Genomic DNA, 23,984 nt, shown 5'->3' with positions numbered 1-23,984 from the left:
GTACTGGCAATAATGTTCACCTTACAGATCACCGATAGATACAATTTTGCATATTTGTCATAAATAAGACATTTTATACTTGGGTACTTTTTCTTTAATACTTTATGTTAATTGATTCCTGCCTAATGGTCTTGTACCCAGCCCCACTTCATGTGATTAATTTCAGGTGAAAGACATAATAATATGTTACACATATTACTGAATGAGCACAACTAGGCAGGGTGGGAAGGGTAGCTGGAGAAATGGTTAGCTGGTAGGCACTGTCTGTTTCTTCAAGAGGGAAGACAGTAAGTGGGGAAACGGAGAGCAGTTACACGGCAAATTACAGAAACAAACCCCAAAACTAAAGAAAACACAATCTATATCAAGTTTCATACTGGGGCCAGCAGGTGGCATAGTGGGCAAGGTGCTGGATTCCCACACGGCTGACCGCAGTTTGAGTCCTGGACCTGGAGACTTGCTTTCTCACTTTCCTATCTCTCTGTCTCTCTCTGGTCTAATCTTCAAAAAGAGAAATGATATGTAGCAGTTACGTCACTGAACTCTCACATGGCAGACCACAGTTAAGAGTCCTGGTCTTAGTTGTTTGAAACTCATGCTGGGTGTGTGTGCATGCACATGTGTGCACAAGATCCTGGGAGGAGAATGGAGGAGGAGGGAGTGTGGCATGGCCATCCCCAATGGGAGGGGAGTGTTTCTCACTTTACCTCTCATTCTCTCTCTCTCTCTCTCTCTCTCTCTCTCTCTGGCAACCACACGTGCCCTAAGGCAAGAACCTCTACAAAATACATTTAAAAATGAACAAACATAGCAAAGGATGTGCAGACTTATAAAAAATTTTCATACTTCAGGTATACTGAAGTGCTTAGTTATAGCTTAGAAATTTAACACCATTTTTGCCCTTTTCTTTGTTAGTTCTATAAACTTACAGGTCTCATAATTATGGGGCTACTTTTTTGTCCCTTCACTTTCTCAGGGTAGATGCAAGTATAATAAACTTGGGTAATAAGTGCAACAATGCTTCTGATAAGGCTTGATATTATCTTGCCAAGTGACATGCTAAAACTGGTCTTACCCTCTGGGATAGTGTTGCCATCTGGAAGACTGAGCAGTGCTGCGTTTGTTAGGCAATGGTTTCTGTGCAGTTGCTGGCAGTTGTACTGATTCAGATAACAATTCATTCATCAGACTGTATGCTTGTGAGATTCGACGACTATAGTGGTCAGACAGCAGTAATCTTTAGATAAAGAATTAAATATCATTTACTTTTAGTTCACAATTCTAGAAGAAACAAAGTGTCTGAAGATCACCTAGGATTTGCTTTTTTCAATGCTTTTCAAATCCTCTTCATCAAATTTCTGAAAATCACTAGGCAGTATTATTAAAGGTACTTATAGTTATGACCTCTGGGGCATTTCCCAAATGCATGTACATATCTTAACTGGAAAAGGGAGGAGAACAGCACAAGTAAAAGCCATAAAAAATGGGACAGAATAAATATTTGAAAGCAAATTCCTAAAAAAGCTAGTGAGCCTAATTATTTTCCTTGCAGTAATATTTCCCATAATTTTCTGTTTATTGACAAAAAAGACTTATAAAAAATAAAATTCCTGAGGCATTATCCATGCCTACAATGAGGAATCTACGAGAGAGAGCCCAGGAAAAAGTTGCCAACTTACCTATCTTTTTCATGCTTCATCTTTTGACTCAGCCTGATTTCCCTTGAAGTCATGTAAAACTGCACAGGAATTATCCAGTTAGTTCATTATTTTTTGGTCCAAATAATTAAACTATTAGACATAATTCTGCTATTTAGGAAACAGTACAAAACACTGTCATATCTGCTTCTATACTAGCACAGAACATGAAAATATTAAACTAAGAAATCATGTATTTAAAGTAAAGCCTTGGGAAGACTGAGGCCAGCAGATTGCATGGTGGTTGGGGCACTGGACTCCCACATAGCCGACCGTGGTTTGAGTCCCGGACCCGGTAACTTGCTTTCTCACTTTTCCTCTCTCCATCTCTGACTCTGGAGAGCACACACACCCTGTAACAAATTTAAAAATAATAATGACAAATAAAATTAAATAAATGATTCTTTAAAAAATAAAGTAAAATGTAATTTAATAAATGGAATGCAAAATTCATGTGTTTTCTTAAAAGGAGAGAACAAAGGAAAACGGGAAAATTTCAACAATGGAGACACCTATACTTTGTATGCAGTCTCTTGTTTAATCTCACCAAGAGCTTGGTTGATAAAGCAGAAATGAGTCAGACATTTAAAAAAATCATCATTTTGATGTTTTAAAATATTTATCAGGTTGAACCACTGTGGCACAGCAGTAACACAATTGCCCTGCAAGCCTGGAAGCCACATGGTAACCTCAGGTCTGAATCCCTGGGTTGGCCTAAAATCACACCAGGGGCATATGCAAGTACCCACAACCCTAAGAACCTAGGGGGCTGTGGAACAGAGATCATGGTATGACAAGACTGTTTAGGGTGCTACTCTCTCTTGCATGTGTATACATGAGCACTCTTTAAAAAAAAGTACCAGAAACTCACTATTCATAAGTTCACTGTGACTGTAAATTATTCAAAATTTATGCACCACAAGACAACCTGACAAATGCCATATATACACTTTTTATTCCAAGACCTTAAGAATTACTGGGGCCAGGACCAGCAGATGGTGTAATGGTTACATCACTGGATTCCCACATAGTCAATCATGGTTTGAATCCTGGACCTGGTGGCTTAAAACTCACTCCGGGTGCATATGTGTGCATGCCTAAAATCCTGAGAGGAGAATGGAGGAGAAGAGATTGCAACGTGGCCATTCTGCCTGGGCGGGGGGAGGGGGGAGTTATTTCTCACTTTCTGCCTCTGTCTCTCTAACGTGTCCACATGCCCTATAGCAAAAATCTCTCTTGGAAAAAAAAAAAAAAAAAAAAAAAAACCCTACTGGGACCACCCAGTGGTGTGCTGGTTAGGGTGGCTGGATATGGCTAAATGGCTAAATGCATGATTCATGTCCTGGACCTGGCACCTTGAGAAACAAGCTTGGAGCGTGTAATGTGTGCCCTAAGTCCTGACAGAAGGAAATGGTGGAGAAAGGATTATGGCATGACTATCCCCCATGAGGGGATGCTTTCCTTATTTCTCTCCCTCCAGCGAGAACCACATGCCCTCGGGGTGGGGTGGGGGGACTATCGAGGGGCTGGCCCCTTGGCCTAATAGTTAAGGGAGCTGATTTCCACATGGCCCTGGCAGCTTGAAAAATACACCAGGCATCCTTTCCATAGGCCCTGGTAGCTGCTGTTGAAATGGGCAAGGTCATGAAACCCGGGAACGTGGTGCTGGTGCTGGCCGGACGCTACTCCAGACACAAAGCCGTCATGGTGAAGAACGTTGATGATGGCACTCAAATCGCCCCTACAGCCATGCTTTTGTGGCTGGAATTGACTACTATCCCTGCAAAGTGACAGCTGCCATGGCCAAGAAGAAAATCGCCAAGAGGTCAAAGATTGAGTCTTTTTTTTTTTTTTAAGAAGTTTTTTTTGCTATATAGGGCGTGTGCACTCGCCAGACAGACAGAGAGAGACAGAGAGACAGAAAGTGAGAAATCACCCCCCAGGGGGGATGGTCACACCACAATCCCTTCTCCTCCATTCTCCTCTCGGGATCTTGGGCACGCACGCACATGCGCCCGGCATGAGTTCTAAGCCACCGGGTCTGGGACACGAACCGCAGTCGATTACGTGGGAGTCCAGCGACATAGCCATTACGTTAACTGCTGGTTCCCAAAGATCGAGTCTTTTGTGGATATTCCCTTGGACAAAACTGTAGTCAACAAGGATGTCTTCAGAAACCCTGCTCTTAAAGGCAAGGCCCGGCGGAAGGCAAAGGTCAAGTTTGAACAGAGGTACAAGATAGGCAAGAACAAGTGGTTCTTCCAAAAGCTGCGGTTTTAGATGTATTATGTTTCAGTCATTAAAAAGATTGGAAAAAAAATACACCAGGCAGGTGTGCCTGCCTTATCACCCAAACCCCTGATGTAATGAGGATAGAAAACGGAAGAAAAAAGACTGTGGCATGACTACAGAGGGTACATTCTCCCTCTCCCTCTCTGGTCTCTCTGGAGAACACACATGCCCTCTGGCAAAAAAGGGGGGGCATTGCTGTGAGGCACATGTGAGGTGAAGTTTTTTTTATATATTATAATTATGTATATAAAAACACAAGTTGCCCAGACATAAGTTCACTTTTGCAAGGTTTATAAAGAAGTAATAACAAATTAAGTCTTACTGATTTCTGATAAAAACTCAAATACAATTTTTTAGTTACCTTAACCCCTCACTAATCCCATACTTTTTCCCAAATAGAAGCTAGAAGTAAAGAAACGGGTGTTTGTGATCTTGAATGAGGTCACGAAGTCTGTGAGACAAATATTCCTATTCCCTCAGAGTCCATTTATTCTAAACTTAGACACAGTTCTAACCATCTTGAGTATTTACTTGGCTGACAGGGAAAGTGATGCTGGAACCCATCGCTCATGGGAAGGGGAACACACACATGGACTTTAAGATTCTGGTCACATAGCTCAGTGTCTCTGAACGTTACTTCCACGTCCCCAAAACTACCAAGAAAATGTTAACACCAGTGTGCTCTCTCCAAAGACAGGTAAATAAACTATACACTTTTAACTATAATTCACCTACTTCTCCATCACTTGGCATTTAAATGGGACAGCCTTATCTGTAAAATTCAATGATAGAATTTGTTCTCTTAATGAGACTGAAAAAAAATGAAGTGCTGTTACATTTTACTTCTGATTTCAAAGCAAATGATAAACTGTGATCTTATTGGAATCTAAATGTAATTTTCATAACAATATGATTATTGAGCCAGCCAAGTGGCATGGTCATTATTCGGCTGGATCCAACATGGCCGATGGCACAGTTCAAGTCTTGAACCCAGCAGTTTGAGAAACATGCCAGGTACGTATGCGTGTGTGCCCAAAATCCCAAAAGAATGAAGAAGGGATTGCAATGTGGGGAGTGCTTTCTCACTTTCCATGTCTGTCTGTCTGTCTCTCTCTCCAGTAGGTGTACATGCCTTTTTAAGTGTGGTGGTTTGTTTTTTTTTTTTGGGGGGGGGAGCTTTTTTTTGCTGTAGGGAGCATGCACTCGCCAGACAGAGACAGACAGAGACAGAGAGACAGAAAGTGAGAAATAACCCCCCAGGGGGGATGGCCACACCAAAATCGCTTCTCCTCCATTCTCCTCTTGAGATCTTGGGCACGCACGCATATGTGCCTGGTGTGAGTTTAAACCACCGGGTCCGGGACGCGAACTGCGGTCAACTACATGGGATTCCAGTGACATAGCCATTATGACAACTGCTGGTCCCTAAGTGTGATTATTAAAATAACACTGTTTTGATTTACCTTTTGAAAAAAACCTATCCATGGTGATGTCCATATTCAGCACTGTCAGTTTAAAAAGTAATTATGAAGGAATAAAAACCATGCATAAACACACACGCGTACACACACAAAGAAGTGCCACTGTTTTGTTGGTACATGATTGGACCATTTTTTTATGAATGTGTTCTTTATAGATATAAAAAATGAGTTTTTAAGTAGCCTTAATACACACACAGGTTTTAAACTGCCACTGACTCTCACTGAAAATTAAAGGAATGACTCCAGCTGGTCACACCATCACTCAACCTCCTCATTTGGTTAAAAGGTTAGCCTGAGGGAGGGAAAAAATATTTAAGAGAGTCAATAGAAAATGGTTTGCACAATATCTGCTATATTTTGTTAAGGCAACTTAACTTTTACTGACTTATGTGAAACATTGACTTGTCTATATGCCAAATAAGAGATGCATCCAAATTATGTTAAACCTCTTTTTGAATATTTGCCATGTCCTGTGATAATTCCAGACTTACTGGATTGCTTCTGTGGCAGAAAGGATCACGTTCTTGCCCTCTCTTCTCTGCCAGCTGATTTAAGTACTCCGCCATCCTTTCTTTTCGCTTCTTTTTCATCCAGACTCTAATCTCTCTCTTCTCCTTCTCAGTTCTTTGTGGACGTCTGCTATAAGAATGCTGAACCCTGGAAAGTTTAACAAGCAAAGAATCATTTCCTTTGTAAATTTGTTATGTAGATTAGAAGTATGGCAACTACTATTTACTGGAAAACACTGTCTCATCTTGAAAAATAGGAGACATTTAGGATCTCTGGTCACTTGCTCCAATTGGTTTCCTGGAATCTACTGGAAATGTTCTCAGAAAGGTCACCAACAACTTTTTGCTTTAAACCCTTTTCCTTCTCACCTAGGTCTTTTCCTAACCCCTTTTCCTACCTATGCAGCCTCCTCCACTGATTCTTTTTTTCTCTGCTCATGACTTCAATATTAAAGGTTCTGTTTTGGATTTCTTTATCTATAACCTAGCCTGAGGACTACCTCAATCAGAACTTATAATACGAAGTCGATTACCTAACTGCTGTCCTCAGGATTAGACCTAAGCCACACTTGCCAAGGTCTGGCCCAACTTGACTAGGTGTGGCAGGAAAACTGGGGCTAGCCCATTTTTGCCAGACACAGATACCGCCCTGGGTGACTGTGGCATGAGGTCTTACCACTGACTTGGAGGAAATGTCTTAGAACCACGCTGCACTCTTATAGACTCAGTCCAAACCTCCTTTCCCTCTCTTCCTTACAGAGAGGGTTCAGACCTGTGTTGTGGTCTGAGGCCTCTCTCCACTTCTTCCATGTTTTCCCCCTATTCCTCTCAAGGCCTTTCTCCAATAAATCTCTCATACACCTAATCTCAACTTGGCTTCTGCTTCTTGGAAGGTCCGGACTAACACAAGAGTACAAGAAGTGGTCCAAGTAAGTAGGCAAGAGATTAGGACTCGGGGCAGATGCATAAAAATGATACCACCTGAAATGGAAGATGAGTCGTGGAAGCAAACAAACATGGTTTACTCTCAACATCCATTTTCCTCCTGGGAGCCTTGGTATATACCACGCAGGCTCTGAATAATGAGCCTGCCCAGTAGTCAAAACTTCCCAACTTGTAGCTGAAGAACTGAGTGCATTCTGTGTGACTCAACTAGGAGGGAATTCCTGGAAGCCTATGCCTGGTCCCCCCTGGAAATTACCCCATGTACCTTTTCCCTCGGCTGATTTTGCTTTGAGTCCTTTTGCCGTAATAAATGACAGCAATGAACATGACTGCTCAATTCTATGAGCCCTTCTGGTTAAACACTGGACTAGAGGTGATCTTGGAACCCCCCAGCACAGGGACAAAGCCACATAAATCTTGTAGTCTGACAGCTGTCCCTACCTTATATGGCTCCTTCCCCTTCTTCCTTCACAGTTGTCTCAGCAAAAAATTTCTAACTCACCTAAATCCTATCCTGGAATTTGCTTCTGAAAGGACCTAAAACTACTGTTCCAATTAATATTACTAACTAAATGGTCTCCTAGCACCTTATTCTGAAACTACATTGTTTACTTGCCAAAGACTCATCATCATGCCACTCATCCAAGGAGAAATGCTCACATTCTCACCTCCCAACAGCCCCAAATATTTGGATCTACCTCATGTCTAGATTAATCAAGTGCACCTCCTAGCTGGCTCCCACTTCTAGTTTAAAATCTGTTACTGACCTCCTCTACCTGCTGTTAGAACAGATGAGCTGGGACAGTGGCTCTGGTGCCCACACCCAGCTAGTCCCACACTCTCCTTAGAGTGCGCAAGCTCTAGTCACATCTAACTCCTTGTCCCTCACTATCCATCGCACCTTGGCGTGCTCTGTTTCCTCTGCCTAGAGTACTCTTTCTCCCAGTTACCAGCCACGTGAATGTCTATTGACCTTTGAGACACAGCTCAAACCCCACAATTGGGGAAGTTGTCTTCTTCGACTTTCTTCCCCTGAGCTCTCCTAGTACACTGAAATAACTTGGTCTCAGAGCTCTATCTCTATTCAAGAGTAGAAACTGCATTTTATTTTTATCCTAAATCTAGACATTTAATAGACTACTGATAAAATAGTCACGACATGATCATTAACTTAAAAAAAAAAAAGAAAAAAGAAACAATTCACAGTAGCTAAAGGTGTTAGTTTAGGAAGTTACATGGCCTTAATACGAGGTCATAATATAACAGACAAATTCCACTGATTAAATAGAAATTGTATTTTCCTATTTTTGTTACACAGTTTTCTGTAACTGCCTTTTAAGTGTTATTATAACACACTGCATTTTGGGGGCTGAGAGGTAGCATGGAGGTTGAGGCACAGGATTCTCACCTGGCTGACCATAACTCAAGTCCCAGACCTGACAGCTTGCTTTCTCAGTTTCCCTCTCTCTCCCTCTCTCTCTCTCTCTCTCTGGTCAGATTTAAAATAATAATAATAATAATATTAAATAATTTTTAAAATACAGTGCTTTTTCACTGAGGTAATATATAGAACTGGACTGGAAAATGAAGCATAGATGCTATTTATAAGGCTGACTGCTTTGTGTGAGCGAGCTAAAAGGTGTATATATTTCAGGGAAACATTAGTAGGACAGCCAGCCTTCATTCTATCAGGAACCAGTTCCTGACCCAGGAACAATTGCAAGGAAAATATTCCAAGAAAAGGTCTAAGAAAAGGTGATTTAAAATGTATTCTAAAGGTTAATATTTAAAGTATCATGAACTAAATCATTGCTTCTAAGTAGTAATTCTTAACCTTTCCTGACATAAGTGAAATGCTGACGTAAGGGTTAGGCCCATCATAGTGGCACAGCAGCAGGTACTGCTGTGTGAGGCTCGGGTCATGGGGAGCCCAGGTTAGATCTTGGACCAACCTAAATGGGCTGGGAGTGGTGATGCATGCTAGTGACCCTAGCTAAGTAGGGGGTTGAGGCAGAGGATCATGACAGTGAGACCCTACCCAAAATACCACTCTCTCCCTTTCTTCTGCTCACATGTATGTGAACTCTATTCTCTTCCCCTTAGTCATCCCTTGTGTCACCCCCTCATTTAAAAAAAAAGAAGGAAAATTAGGCGAACCCATGGCCTGGTGGTTAAGGTGGCTGGATCTGACGTGTCTGACCACACTGTTCGAGTCCCAGACCCAGTAGTTTGAAAAACACATTGGGCATGTACATGTATGCACATGCATTCACACCCAAAAATCCCCAAAGGAGGGAAAAATGGAGGAGAAGAGACTGTGGTAAGCCCAGGCCCTATGGGGGTTGCTTTCTTGCTTTCCCTCTCTTTGTATCTCTCCTGTAAGCACAAGCACCCTCTGACAAAAAATTTTTTAAAGAAGAAAGAAACTGGATTAAATGTACATTGTACTTAAGAGTGTTGAGACTTCAGGAAAACTCACAGGATACAGATGTGCTGTGTTCATTAAATAAAGCAGTCTACTGTTGGAAGAGAGGGAGGAATAAAATGAAGTACTAATGAAGAAAAATCTATTATAAGCTTCAAAACTTGTTCATTAAATCACATTAAAATAAGGCCAATTTGAACATTCTTGAACTGTAAAGATTTTAAATCAGTTCCAAATGGACTATTCAATAATTACCTGGAGATCCTTCTTGCTTGTTGTTCTGTTAAGCCAAGTTCTTCACTAGAAACTCCACCTTTCGTTATAAGGTCATCGATAATGTCTGCAACATCAGTCAATCCTGTCATCTGGAGTGGATCTGCTAAAACGCTTTTTTGCCAGTGTAATTTGAGAAATATAAATCAGTAATTACAATTTAATTACATTAAGCAAAAATAAACACATAAAACTATGCCTTCCAAGAGTATAAATGAACACAAATGATAAACACCTATCTACTCTATTTCTGTAATTTCCAGCTCTCTCAGTGGAAAAACCTAGTCATCAATTAACTGATGACTTTTTTTTTTTTTTTTGGAGAGGTTTTTTTTGCTATAGGGCACGTGCACTAGCCAGAAAGAGACAGACGGAAAGCAAGAAATCATCCCCCAGGAGGATGGCCACACCACAATTCCTTCTCCATTCTCCTCTCGGGATCTTGGGCATGCACGCACATGCACCTGGCATGAGTTTAAGCTGCCGGGTTCAGGACTTGAACTGCAGTCAACTACATGGGAGTCCAGCGACATAGTCATTATGCCAACTGCTGGTCCCAGACTTAGTTTTTTTTTTTTTTTAGAGAGATTTTTGCTATTTTTATCTCTGTCACTGGAGAGACAGAGACAGAGAGGATGAAAGTAAGAAATCGCCCCCCCCCCAGAGGATGACCATGGCTACAATCCCTTCTCCATTCTCCTCTTAGATTTTGGGCATGCACACACACGTACTCAGTGTGTTTTAAGCTGGTAAGTCTGGGACTCGAACTGCAGTCAACTACATGGGAGTGCAGAGACATAACCATTACACCACCCATTGGTTCTAATTGACTGATGACTTTCTAAGTGCTTGAAACAACGCAACTGCAATGCCCAGGAGAAAGCTCTACAGGTCCTGCCTACCAAAATTTAATTCTTATTTAGCAAAAGAAAATGCAGAAAATGTGGTCTATACTATTATAATTACCTGTGCTAAAAAGATCTTCTGTTTCTTAAAACACTCCATTACCAACAAAAACTTATTTTCTCTTAAACCATGAAAAGATGTATAGTGTGAAAGTTTACATTCATAAGAACTACAGAAATTCCAAGATACATATTTACATCTAATCTTAAATAAAATCATGAATTAGCTCTTAAGATATTTACCTCTCAAATAATTCATCACTGGTATTCACACCTTTAAGAAAGAAACATTATTATTAATTAAACTTTCGGGTCAGTTTTTTTTTCCTTACACTTACTAATCTGATTTAAAAATTATTATGTGCCAGCTAGTGGCATGGTGGCTAATTTGGCTGGATCCTACACGAACAACCATGCGATAAGAGTCCCAGACTTGGCAGCTTGAGAAACATGCCAGGTACGTGTGCATGCATGCTCAAAATCCTGAAAGGAAGGAGAGAAGTAAGTGTAGCATGACTATTCCCCACTATGGCTTTCTCTTTCTGTCTCTCTTGCTTTCCACTTCCTGCACCCCAGAATATATCCACTCTCTGGCAAATTAAAAAAAAAAAAAAAATGTGTGTGTGTGTGTGTGTGTGTATATATATATAGAGAGAGAGAGACAGAGAGAGAGAGAGAGAGAGCCAGAAATTGAAATAGTCTTAAACTTGCAATTTGGTTTCAATAGCCAAATGCACAGCATATGATGAAGCTTCAAAGCATTTGTGGAAATATGGAATTTAAGTATAAGTTCATTTTGCTGCAAAAAAATTGAAATTCATGCAGTTTTTTCATAATATGCATTTTCCACAAACTTTTTTGGGGTCCCTTATGTTTATCCTCCTCTTGAGCATGCTACTTGGTAATGTAATTGTCTACACTCTAAGATCATTACTTTTCCCAATACTGTAACAACCTCAGAAGGTACAAAACTTTGATTAATACACAGTTTTCAGGACTAACTACAGGACAGTTTACTTTAAACAAACAAACGATAAAAAACAACCCTGAAACTAACATATATCTTGGAAAACATTGATCTAATTTAAATCCAAGAAGCCATTTACTTGGAAGAACATGACCGAACGAATGATTTCTCAGCACTTTCCACCCTCAACTCTCTGTCTTTAAAGCAGAACACTTAATTTATTCAATCTTCTACATGCTTTACTCGGAAAGAAAGTTAATGGAGGGAAAAATGTTCTGACATTACTACTCAAAAAAAAATTCCCTTGTTAAGGTATTTCTAGGCTAAGATAAACCAAACTTGTCCCTAAGATTTATATTCTCATTTTTTTGTTGTTTTGTTTTTTAGTTGTTTGGTTCTTTGTTTTGCCATACGGTGCATGCGCTTGCCAGAAAGAGAGAGAGAAAGGGAAAGTGAGAAATTACTCGCAGGCGGGGGATGGCCATGCTGCAATCCATTCTCTTCCATTCTCCTCTTAGGATTTTGAGCATGTACACACACAGGTCCACCTCCAGGTCTGAGATTCAAACTGTGTCAGCCACGTGGGATCCAGTGTCTTAACCACTACCCCTCCTGCTGGCCCCTCATTTGTTTTTAATATAAAATATTTTTGTTTTCTTGAGCACATTTTGTTTTGTTTAATTCATTAATCCCCATTTCTTTGTTTCCAGAGTGTGGGCAATCATGAAGTTGTTTTTTTTTTCCTTTTAGTTTATTTATTTCTCCCATGAGAGAGAGACAGAGAAAGAGAGACAGACAGCACTCCCAAGAGGGTCTTTATGCTATAATTTACTCCCCAGATTCAGTCAGGATTATCTAGCATGTACTAGGAGACCTCGGGACATGAACCCAGGACTTTCCCATGTGGCCATAACATCAGAATGCATTGCGTTACTCCTGCGCCACTGTGGCTGGTCAATTTGTGAGTTCTTAATAGTGATTAATTAAATTTAACTAAGAGAAATACCTTTTGTAAGTCCTGGGCTGGTCTTGTAGCCTGGTGATTAAGGGAAACAGACTTCACATGGCTAACTACAGTTTGAATCCTGGCCTTGGGAGCTCAAAAAATAAATTGGGTGCATGTGTATGTGTGCCCCAGATCTTGCTAGGATAAGGAAATGGAGACAGGATTGTAGGGTGACCACACTCCACTGAGTGCGGGGGAGGGTGCTTTCTCCCTCGTTCTCTCTTTCTCTGTATGTCTCTCTCTGGTGAGTGCACACGTACCCTAGTAATTTAATAATAATAAAGATAAATCTAAGATTATAGCAATAGTAATACTATCCCCTTGTAGCTCTTTGCTCAGGAGAAAAAGATACTATTTGGAAAGAGAGGGTACACTAAACAGATACTTTCCACCAGTGTCTGAGTGGCCCCAGCCGACCTATTTATGAAGAGAACTTGAAAGATCCCCTGGCAGCACAGGCTGGGCTGCCTGAGAGGAAAGAGGTAGGGTTAGTCAAAGATGGTGAGCCCTCAGAGTAAAGGTTTCAGTGTTAGTTATTAAACGCAGATTGGCAACAAATTGTCCTTCCTTCTGCTGTTAGTGATCTGTGACCAACAGCCTACCACCATAGCACTTATGAACCTAGGCAAACCTTGTCAAACCTGGCCACGTTTCATATCTCTCAATCACTACTGTCTCTCTTCTCTCATGAAAGAAAGAAACTTTAAAAAAAAGACAAAAAACAGAACTTAGAGAAAATAATTATAAGATTTCAAGTCTGCTTTTTTTTTTTTTTTTGCTTTTTTTGGTTTCATTATTTGTCCAGAGCACACATGTGCTCTCTGAGGATTGGAGGGGAGAGAAAGCGCCTCCCATGGGGAATGGCCATGCTGCAATTCCTTCTTCATTTCGCCCTTCTTTTGGGATTTTGGGCGCCGACCCATCTGTCCTCAGCATGTTTCTCAAGATGCCAGGTCCAGGATTCAACCATGCTTTCAGTTTTTTGGATCCAGTGGCCCCAACCACCACAGGACGGCCCAGAAGTTTGCTCCTAAACCTGTTTTTTTTTTTAATTTAAGTAACAGCAAGGTCATGTAAAAACAGCATTTTTACTGCTAATTTTACTTTAATAATGGTAATAAAACAACTCTAAGTAGTAATATCATTTTATTGACTATCAATATCTGAGCACAAGAAATATCTGTATTTCTAAGCCACTATCAGTGTTAGCACTGCTGTGTTTACTATGCCCTATTATTCATCTGACAAAATATATTTGTTTGGGACTAAAGAACTGCACTTTTAATTGCCACCTCCAAATGCAATGGAATAGAAAATAACACTAAACCTTTCTAAGTCTCAATATGCTCAACCGTAAATGGGGAGAATAATTTCATCTACTTTATAGGTCAGGCTTGTACCAGGAACCAATCGTGTAATATGGGGCACATGTTAGAGGCTCAATAAATGACAAGTATCATTTTGTTTTCAAATTAAAACGCAAAGGTCTCATCACTGGTAGAGATTGAATTTCTCAATTTTTATAAAAATCCAATTATACAGTAATTTTAGTTGCTATATATTAACATTAGTAAGTTACCAAGAGATACAACACATGGTTGCAGTGTCTCTTATGAAGGTGACAACAGTCCTCCATGTAAATGGCACAGGTTTTAATATCCCTTCCCCGGAAATAAATATTACATAAACCTTGCGCATACATTTTCCCAGTAAATACTGTTCACTAACATTATAATAGAGGATAAGAGTGTGTGTAAATGAAAACAGTACAGAACCATACCGGGGAAAGCAGTATTCTGGTCACTGCGAAGGCTGATAGCTGAATCTGCAGAAGGCAACGCATGGGTTTTCTGACTAGAATGAGTTTCTGTCACTGAAAATTCCGTTTCTGAAGTCTCCTCTTTGTTACTTTGCTCCTCCTCATCCATATGAGTCAGAAAATGCACTATTCCAGAGTATACAGCACAGTTAAAATTGAGTAGAGGGAAAAAAAATCACATGGAAAAGAAAACGATGTTCTAACACGTATATGGCGACAGATATATTAGAAGTCTGCAACATATTATTCTGGCAATTGTTTTAATAAATTAATTTTATATGAGACTTAAAATTCTCCCATAGTACAAAAAATGTATTATTAATTTTGTAAAACATGACAGAGTGAGTTGAAGTACACAGGCTCATGCCCTGCTATAAAAACAATGCTTTTCAAAATATATATATTAAATTGTCCATATTTTTCACTCTGCTGTGATACAGCATCCCATAGCTTTTTCCACTTATTTATGAAGATTCTTACATCCATTAAATTTTTTCTTATGAGCCCTCCCTCTAGCCCCCCCCCCCCCCCCGCACGCCCTTATTTTCTACCCCGCCCCAAGCAGCTTCTATTATTTACCATTACTCTATTTCTCTTTAGTCCTTCATTTTCCACTACAGAATGTGGACATTCAGTATATGTTTAACAGAAATACAGTACTTGTCTTTCATAGTCTGGCTTATTTTACTTAGCACTATTTTATCTAGGTCTGTCCACTTTGTGTCAATGATAGAAATTTGTTGTTCTTTATGACTAAGTAGTATTCCATTATGTATATGCACCATATTTTCCCAGCCCATCATTTTTGGGCACTTAGGGTGATTCCATGACTAAGCTATTGTGAATAATGCTGCAATAAACATGGGTATGCAAAGGTCTCTCTGACTGATTTTGTGTCCTCTGGATATCCCAATAGTGGCACTGCTGGGTTATATGGTACTTCCATTTTCAGATTTTTGAAAAACCTCTGCGCTGTATTCCACAATGGCTGTACTAATAATTGATGTCCCTACCAGCAGCGCTAGTACAGGTTTCCCTAGTCTCCGCAACCTCACCAGCACTTTTTATTATTTTTTAATCATAACCATTTTGATGGACTTAGGTGATATCTCACTGTGGTTCTGATTCACATTTCTCTAATGATAAGAGATGGTGAATATTTTTCCATCTTTTTAAATAAAAAAAAAAAAGTCTAGTATACAACAAATACCTCTAAACAGAAAAATCCCTGGTACCAGAAGAGGAAAAAAGACCTCAAAGCTGGAGCAGTAAGTGGACAGTAATGTTGGGACAGTCCACAGAGGAACAGGGGATACAGTTTCCACAGACTGTAGTGAAGGAAAATGAGTATCATCATATGGCCTAGAACACTGAAGGGCAGCTCTGTCTATAAAACGGGGGAAAATATCCCCACCCTGGAAAAACATCAGAAATTTTCTATCTGCATAGACAGTGAATAGGAGAAAAATAAAAGGCAACTCTGGGGACCAGCAGATGGCATAATGGTTATGTCACTGGGCTCTCACATAGTCAACCATGGTTCAAGTCCTGGACCTGGAAGCTTAAAACTCAAGCAGGGCATGTGTGCATGTGTGCCCAAAATCCCAAGAGGAGAAATGAGGAAAAGGGATTGCAGAATGGTCAACCCTCCTAGTGAGTGATTTCTTGCTTTCTGTCTCTCTGTCTCTATCTCTCTGGTGAGCACACATGGCCTGTAGCAAAAATATCTCTAAAACAAAAAAGATAATCCTAGCTTGTCACAGTGAGTGAAGGGTCTGATTTTGTACTATTTATGTAGTATGGCAACTTCCAGAAATTTATATAAAAAAATTCTGAAATTTTTTTTTCAGTTTCAGTGACAGCAAAAAGCAAATGCAGAGGCAAGGCATTATAAGACAAATGGACATTATTATCATCTATTGAGGATAATGTGTATAGTATTCTCAACTGGATTGGTGAGAAATGTATACATGTTGAAATATTCACTTTGCCAGCTAAGTGACATACGTGATTGAATGTATAAAAGAAATTGAAATAAAAAAATATTTTTAAAATTTAAAAATAAACTTAAATAACCAAAAAAGTCACAAATTTTAAAAAAAGCAAATGCAAAATTACAATAAATATAAACATATTATCATGACAAAACCCCCTAAAGATAAGCCCGCCATAAAATAAAAATTAGAGGTTAGTCTCATGTTACAACAGTAACACAACATTCTGCGATGCTAATGACACTGTATGGGAAAGTTTTGGTTCACATCCTAAAGTCTCTGTGTGCATGTCAGCAATGAGTGCATATAACTCAGAATCTGGCTGGCTGAGGACAGAATGGTGGTGTAATAGTTTTGGGAGTGCCTGTCTGTGTCTCCCTTATCCATGAAAGAAATAAGCAAACTTTAGTGAAAATAATTACAGATGTCAGGAGGTGGAGTAGTGGTAGCACAACTGGTCCCACAAAGGAAGGTCCTCAGTCCAAGTCCCACGGCAACTGTGGACACACCGGGTGTATGTGCATAACCCGGATCTAAGCTGGCTAGATTGAGGGTGGATCGTGTTATACGGGCACTGTTAGAGGAACTTCTCTTTCTCTCATGGAAGAAATAAATAAAATGAAAACTTAAACAATCACAAATGACATGAAGGAACAAACAAACATAAAAGAGAGTCAGTAGGCAAATTTAGCTATTAAGAATATATATAGATGAAATAAAACAAAATCTAGGTTAGTCATTAAAATATGACTATAATGATAAAGGATAGAAGCCACAATAAAAGAAGAGGGCAGAATATCTAAAGAACAGATAGAGTTGAAAAATAAATAAATAGAATGAGGTATTAAAAAGGTAGTCATTGAAACTAAAATCATAATGAATAGGTGGGAACAAAAAAGAAAACAGAGCAGAAAAGAGAAATTAGTAAACTAGAAGACAGATCTGAGGCAATCACCCTAAGTATACCACTGAGAGAAAAAGAGGTAGAAATTATGAAGGAGTTGGGACCAGCAGATGGTGTATGGTTATGATGATTGATCAACACATAGTTGACCACATTTCAAGTCCTGAACCTGGTGGCTTAAAACTCACACCAGGCGCATGTGCATATGTGCCTAAAATCTTGAGAGGACAATGGAGAAGAAACTGTGGTATGGCCAACCCCCTGGAGGGTGATTTCTCGCTTTCTATCTCTTGGTCCTTTCTGTCTCTGGCAAGTACACAGGCCATATAGCAAAAATCCTTCTTTAAAAAAAAAAAAGAGGGAACCAGCAGTTAGCGTAATGGCTATGTCGCTGGACTCCCACGTAGTCGACCGCAGTTCGTGTCCCGGACCCGGTGGCTTAAAAACTCACGCCGGGCGCGTGTGCTTGCGTGCCCAAGATCCCGAGAGGAGAATGGAGGAGAAGGGATTGCGGCGTGACCATCCCCCCTGGGGGGTGATTTCTCGCTTTCTGTCTCTATGTCTCTCTCTGTCTGTCTGGCGAGCGCACGCGCCCTACAGTGAAAATCTCTCCAAAAAAAAAAAGAAATTAAGAAGGAGTGATTAAAAGGATAGGGAACAAAAGAAGGTCCAACCTACTGTAAATAGGTGCTTTAGAATACAGAAAACAAAGAATGGGAAAGAAGCAATTCTCTTAAACATAATGGATCAAAATTATCAATGTTAAATCCTCAAATTGAAGACTCAATTCTACTCTGATAGAAATAAATTAAAAAAATAATACGCCTAGACACACTATATCAAAAAAGCAAAATGAGGGAACCAGCAGTTAGCATAATGGCTATGTCGCTGGATTCCCACGTAGTCAACCGTGGTTCGTGTCTCGGATCCGGTGGCTTAAATCTCACAGTGGGTGCATGTGCATGCATGCCCAAGATCCCAAGAGGAGAATGGAGGAGAAGGGATTGTGGCGTGACCATCCCCCCGGGGGGTGATTTCTCACTTTCTGTCTCTATGTCTCTCTTTCTGTCTGGCGAGTGCACGGTCCTTATAGCGAAAATCTCTCAAAAAAAAAAAGCAAAATGAATAAATAGTAAAAAGAATTTTTAAGTAAGCCAAAATAAAAGAATAGCAATTAGATTGATTATTAAGTATTAGTGATGTCAGTAAATAACAGCATTATGATTTTAAGGTACTGATGGAAAATAATGAAAAATCTTAGAATTCTGTATCAGCAACAAACTGATAATTCAAGAATTATGGAAAAATTGAAGCTATTTTCAAAGACTAAGAGAATTTACCACTCAGAGACTCTGGATGAAAACAACTATAAAAGAGGGGAAAAAGGAAATTGAATCCTTAAAGAAGAGGACGCCAAAAACTACTGTGGGCAACAACAGCAAGGAATAGAAAACCTAGGGTTATTTAATGAAACTTATGTGTTGGTTTTACACATTTCCTGCTTCCATGTTTTTCTTATTTAAATTACAAATTTTAGAAAGATGTAAATATGGACAAAATTTCAAATCAGCACTGACTTAAAAAAAAAAAAGGGCAAGAGAGACTAAATAATAGGGTTAAAAAAGAAATTAGAAAACATCAGAAAAGATGAAGGGAAAACATCACCATTCCTCGCCATTGCCTGGTTGTTTAACAAGAACCTCCAATTCCAGCTCAATTTACTACCACAGACAAACAGCAACCTCAGCAGAGTTCCATGTGATCCTTAGCACTGTGTGGCCAGTGGCTTCGAGTTCACAGCACTTAAGATTCAGGCTACATTGCTCCATTCTGGTCTAAAAGCCAGAGGAGATTATTGGCTTTTCATAAAATAATGGCCCTGGGGTGAGAGTCAATCACATTATTACAAAAATAATCCCAACCTAAAAATCAGGTGGCTGCTGAGTTGTGCTCACATGAAAACTATCCCTAACTCTGGCACTCCAAAAAGTAGCACCGTTTCTGCTAGGTCAACCAAAACAAGGCTTTAGTTCCACCCTCCCAAACTCCACAAACCTTCTTCAGAAATGCTAATCGTTTTTGAAGCTAATGTTTTATCAAATTCGGGGCCAGAAGAAAATTCACTGTGATCTGCTTGTCCAATCTATAGGAAAAAAACACACACACACACACAATAAAACAAGTTACAAATTTTATACTTTGAGAATTTTAAAATATCATTAAGCAATTTCATGTAAGTTTCGAACATCTGTATTAATGCAACAAGTGAAAGAAAAGGGATTAAATTCAATATGAGCTAAATGGTAGGGATCAATAAAGAGGAAATTTGGGGCCAGCAGGTGGCATGGAGTCCAGGATTGGCAACTTAAAAAATACAACAGGCATGGGACCAGCAGAGGGTTATGTCACTCAACTTCCATGTAGTCAACGATGGTTTGAGTCCAGACCTGGCAGCTTAAAACTCACACCAGGCACATGTGCGTATGTATCCAAAATACCAAGAGGAGAATGGAGAAGAAGGGATTGTGATGTGGCCATCCACCCCACCCCAGGGGGGTGATTTTTCACTTTCTGTCTTTCTGCCTCTCTATCTCACCAGCAAGTGCATGCGCCTTGGAGCAAAAATCCCTCTCTCAAAAAAAAAAAGAATAAAAACATACTAGGTGCATGTGTACATTTGCCCAAAGTTCTGAGAGGAGGAGAAGGAATTGCGGTGTGGCCATCCACCCTAGGGGGTGATTTTGCACGTTCCCTCTCTTTTTGTCTCTCTCTAGCAAGTATATATGCCCTATAGCAAAGAAAGAAAGAAAGAAAGAAAGAAAGAAAGAAAGAAAGAAAGAAAGAAAGAAAGAAAGAAAGAGAGAGAGAGAAAGAGAGAGAGAGAGAGAAAGAGAGAGAGAGAAAGAGAGAGAGAAAGAAGGAAAACAACAGAAAAACACAACTTAAAAAAAAGGAAAATTTTTACTTATGTGTAGCTATATTGATTTAACCTTTTAAGAGGCTCAGGAAAGTGGTATCATATAGTTTTAGAATGGGAGGATACTTGGGGACCAGTAGATGGCATAATGGTTGCATCACTGGACTTCCATGGAGTTGACTGTGATTCAAGTTCTGGACCCAGTGACTTAAAATTCATGCCGTGCATGTGTGCATGCATGCCCAAGACCCTGAGAGGAGAATGGAGAAAGGATTGCTGCATGGCCATCCCCCCTTGGGTGTTATTTCTTTCTTTCTCTTTCTCTTTCTCTCTCTCTCTCTCTCTCTCTCTCTCCCTGGAAAGAGCACTCACTCTATGGCAAAAATCTCTCTTAAGGGGAAAAAAGACAAGAATGGGAGGAAACTTAACTACAATGTACATAAAATCTTTCATTTGAAGGATGAGAATACAAGGCCCAGAAAGAAGCAGTGACTTATTTAATCCCAAAATATGGCTTTCAACCTAGGTCTTCAAGACTCCTTGTCAGTGCTTGCCTACAGTAATCCTCTGCCTCTTCCAGGCCTACAAGCTCTTTTCCTAAATGTTGGCATGTATGTACACACTATAATAGGGTGCGAGAATTTTTTTTAAAATCACCAAATCTATCACTTAAATATTAGTTTTATTGACTCTGTGATAGCTTCTTGGAAGACTAAATAGTTACTGACTTTGAACAAATGTTTCTGGAATTCTTCTTTTGAAACTGTCTCCCAAGCTTGTGATACAAGTATTAATAACTGTTCTAGAGAAGACACCTTCATGGCTCCTGAGAACTAGTGATTTCAGGGGGATAAGCAAAATGAAGATTTTCCACTGATAATTCAGCCTCCATCCCACAAACTCGAGTGGTAGGAAGCCTTTCGAGCCTCCTGTCTCTCTCTGTCTCAGTCTCTGTCTCTCTACCTCTGTCTCTGTCTTCTCATTTTTTTGTAATTTTTCCTTTCTAAAATTTTTTAAGGTAAAGCATTTTCTTGGCTTTCAGCCCCTCCCTTCACTTTATCGTTAATAATACCCTCTCCCCCTCCCAACCCAGGAGAGGCAAGGGAGCAGGACTTCAGAAGACACCTTCATAGCTCCTGAGAATTAGTGATTTTGCACGGCGCGCCTGCATGCCATGTGGTTTTCTAATTTTTGCTTTTTTTTTTTTTTTTTTAGTTTTTTTCCTTCTCTTTTTCTGTTTCTTGGTTGTTTTTATTGCTGTTATTTCTCTCTCTCTGTTTCATTTTCTGCACGTTCCTGGATGCTCAGATTGAACTTCAAGTGTGGGAAGAAACACACCATCATTCAGATGACTAGAAATCACCACAGAGCCACAAGAAATATAGGAAAGCAAGAAAATACCTCTCCTTCAAGGGAAAAGAATAACTCCTCTTCATCCACAGACAGTTCAATGGAAATCATGGAAATGTCTGATAAAGAATTTAGAACACTCATAATGGTGAAGCTAACAGAAATGGAAGAGAAGAGAGACAATAAACTGCAGGAGAGAAAGGAGAAAAGAGCTGACAAGTTCCAAGAGGTGAGGAAATTCTTGCAAGATCTGAAAGAGGAATTACACACTTTACAAAAGAATCAAGTGGAACTGTTCGAGATGAAGGCTATAATACAGGAAGTCAAAATCTCCCTTGAAAGTATTAAAAGCAGACGAGATCATACAGAAAATAGACTCTCAGATGTAGAAGAGAAAATTGCTGGCCTAGAAAAATCCACCACGAAGACTGAGAAAATGGCCCGAAAACTTGAGAATAATATACGAGAAGTATTAGATACCATCAAACATCCAAACACGTGGATAATTGGCAACCCAGAAGGTGAAGAGACCCATAAGGGCATTGATAATCTATTCCATGAAATCCTGTAAGAAAACTTTCCAAACCTAGAGAGGCACTCAAAGATCCAGTCCCAAGAATTACAAAGGACCCTAAATAGAATCAACCCAAGAAGATTTTCTCTAAGACACATTATAGCCAAACTGACCAAAACCACAGAAAAAGACAAGATACTAAGATTGGCAAGAGAGAAATGGCAAGTTATCTACAAAGGATATCCCACCAGACTAACAGCAGACCTCTCATGGGAAACCATCCAAGCAAGGAAAGAATAGGAAAATACATTCAAAAAGTTAAGGGAAAAGCAATTTCGACCAAGAATACTGTACCCGTTAAGATTATCCTTCATATGGGAAGAAAAGACAAGAACATCCTCAGATGAACAAAACCTGAAAGAATTTACCAGCATCAGACCAGATCTCCAAGAAGTTCTCAAAAGAGTGCTGTGTCAGGAAAATTAAATGCTGACACACAAAAATAAGAGTTCAAAAACTAAGAAAATGGCCAACTTAATCATAGGGACAAGTCTGGAGTTGAATATTATATCCCAGAATTCAATCAGGAAGATCGAACCACAGCACAAGAAAGATTAAGCACATGAGACTGAATTGGTGAAATAGCATTCTGTGACTTTTGACTAAAATATTGCTGCTTTTCTTCTAGGTTTTGTTATCCAATTTTAAGAGTTTTTGTCCTGTCTTGAGCTGTCAATAGGTTCATGTACCTACTATATGAACAGAATACTAACCTGTTTCCAGGCTTTAAGTTTTAAGCAAATTTCCTTACCAATTCAAAACTGCTTTTCTTGAAATTATCAGCTGAACTTGCAATTGAAAGTAGATTATTTAAGAAATTTTGTAATCAATAAAATGGGGGAAAAGGAATGGAAGACAACAGTAGACATACAGTTCAAGTCCTGGACCCGGTGGCTTAAACTCACGCCGGGTTCGTGTGTGTGCGAGCCCAAGATCCCAAAAGGAGAATGAAGGAGAAGAGTTGTGGCATGGTCATCCCCCCTGGGGGCGATTTCTCGCTTTCTGTCTCTCTGTCTCTCTTTGTCTTTCTGGCGAGCACACATGCCCTATAGCAAAAACCTCTCCAAAGAAAAAATAAATAAATAAAAAACCATGCATATTTGATGACTGCAGTAAGCTATATAGCCCATCTAGGTGCTACTTTATAGTATGTTCATTCTACTCACTGATGTTTACGCCTAAAATCAGACTTGGGTTGATGGATATGTATGTATCAGCTGTGCTTGCTATTGGAAATATTTAGATTAAGTTCATTAGTGAATCAATAAAATGGGGGGGGCATAGAAAGCAATCATGGGATACCAGAGACAGTGTGGGAGGAGGGTGGGTCACGGCAGAGGGTGAGAGATAGGGAATCAAGGATGGGGAAAAAAAAGGAAAATATACACGAAACAAGAAATGGAAAATTATTTGTTGATGATAACACGTATGCTGCTGTGCTTGATTGAGCCAATATACATTGTATTCTGGATGGGAAATCTCATTTTTTATATTGTAATGATGTATAGTGAATGAATATAAATAAATAAATTTTAATAAAAAAAGATAACTGTTCTAGCGGTCAATCTTTAGTATATAAGTGTGATTTTAATACTGCCAGGATCCAAAAGCAAAAGGGTAGAAGTACCCAGCAAACATTTACCATCTGCCTGCCATTTGTAGTTAATGAAACACTCCCTGACTTCCAGTCTTAAAAGGCAATGGCTGAGAGGGGAGCTCTATCAGAATTGGGGGAATTTCTTCAAGATGCCAAGCTACCTTCACCTCCCCCAGACTCAGTAATGTATATTTTGAAAAAGCATTGGAACCAGCAGTTAGCGTAATGGCTATGTTGCTGGACTCCCATGTAGTCAACCGTGGTTTGCATCCCAGACCCAGCGGCTTAAAACTCACGCCGGGTGCGTGTGCGTGCGTGCCCAAGATCTC

General features: G+C 39.7%; 1 protein-coding gene across 1 annotated transcript in view; it reads right to left on the bottom strand.

Moving 5' to 3' along the window:
- CPLANE1 (ciliogenesis and planar polarity effector complex subunit 1) overlaps nt 1–23,984 on the bottom strand; it is a 182,135-nt gene that overhangs the window by 20,961 nt on the left and 137,190 nt on the right. The window contains exons 45-51 of the mRNA XM_027774878.1: nt 19,273–19,360; nt 14,281–14,445; nt 10,771–10,801; nt 9,605–9,736; nt 5,962–6,127; nt 1,680–1,738; nt 1,076–1,237 (exon numbers count right to left, since the gene is read on the bottom strand). Coding sequence (XP_027630679.1) covers nt 1,076–1,237; nt 1,680–1,738; nt 5,962–6,127; nt 9,605–9,736; nt 10,771–10,801; nt 14,281–14,445; nt 19,273–19,360 — 803 coding nt within the window. The remainder of the gene's footprint in view (nt 1–1,075; nt 1,238–1,679; nt 1,739–5,961; nt 6,128–9,604; nt 9,737–10,770; nt 10,802–14,280; nt 14,446–19,272; nt 19,361–23,984) is intronic.

The sequence above is a fragment of the Tupaia chinensis genome, unplaced genomic scaffold, assembly GCF_000334495.1.
Source record: "Tupaia chinensis unplaced genomic scaffold, TupChi_1.0 Scaffold000489_1, whole genome shotgun sequence".
NCBI classification, from domain to species: Eukaryota; Metazoa; Chordata; class Mammalia; order Scandentia; family Tupaiidae; genus Tupaia; species Tupaia belangeri.
The sequence above is the reverse complement of the archived record's forward strand: the minus strand, read 5'-3'. Positions and strand labels throughout refer to the sequence as shown.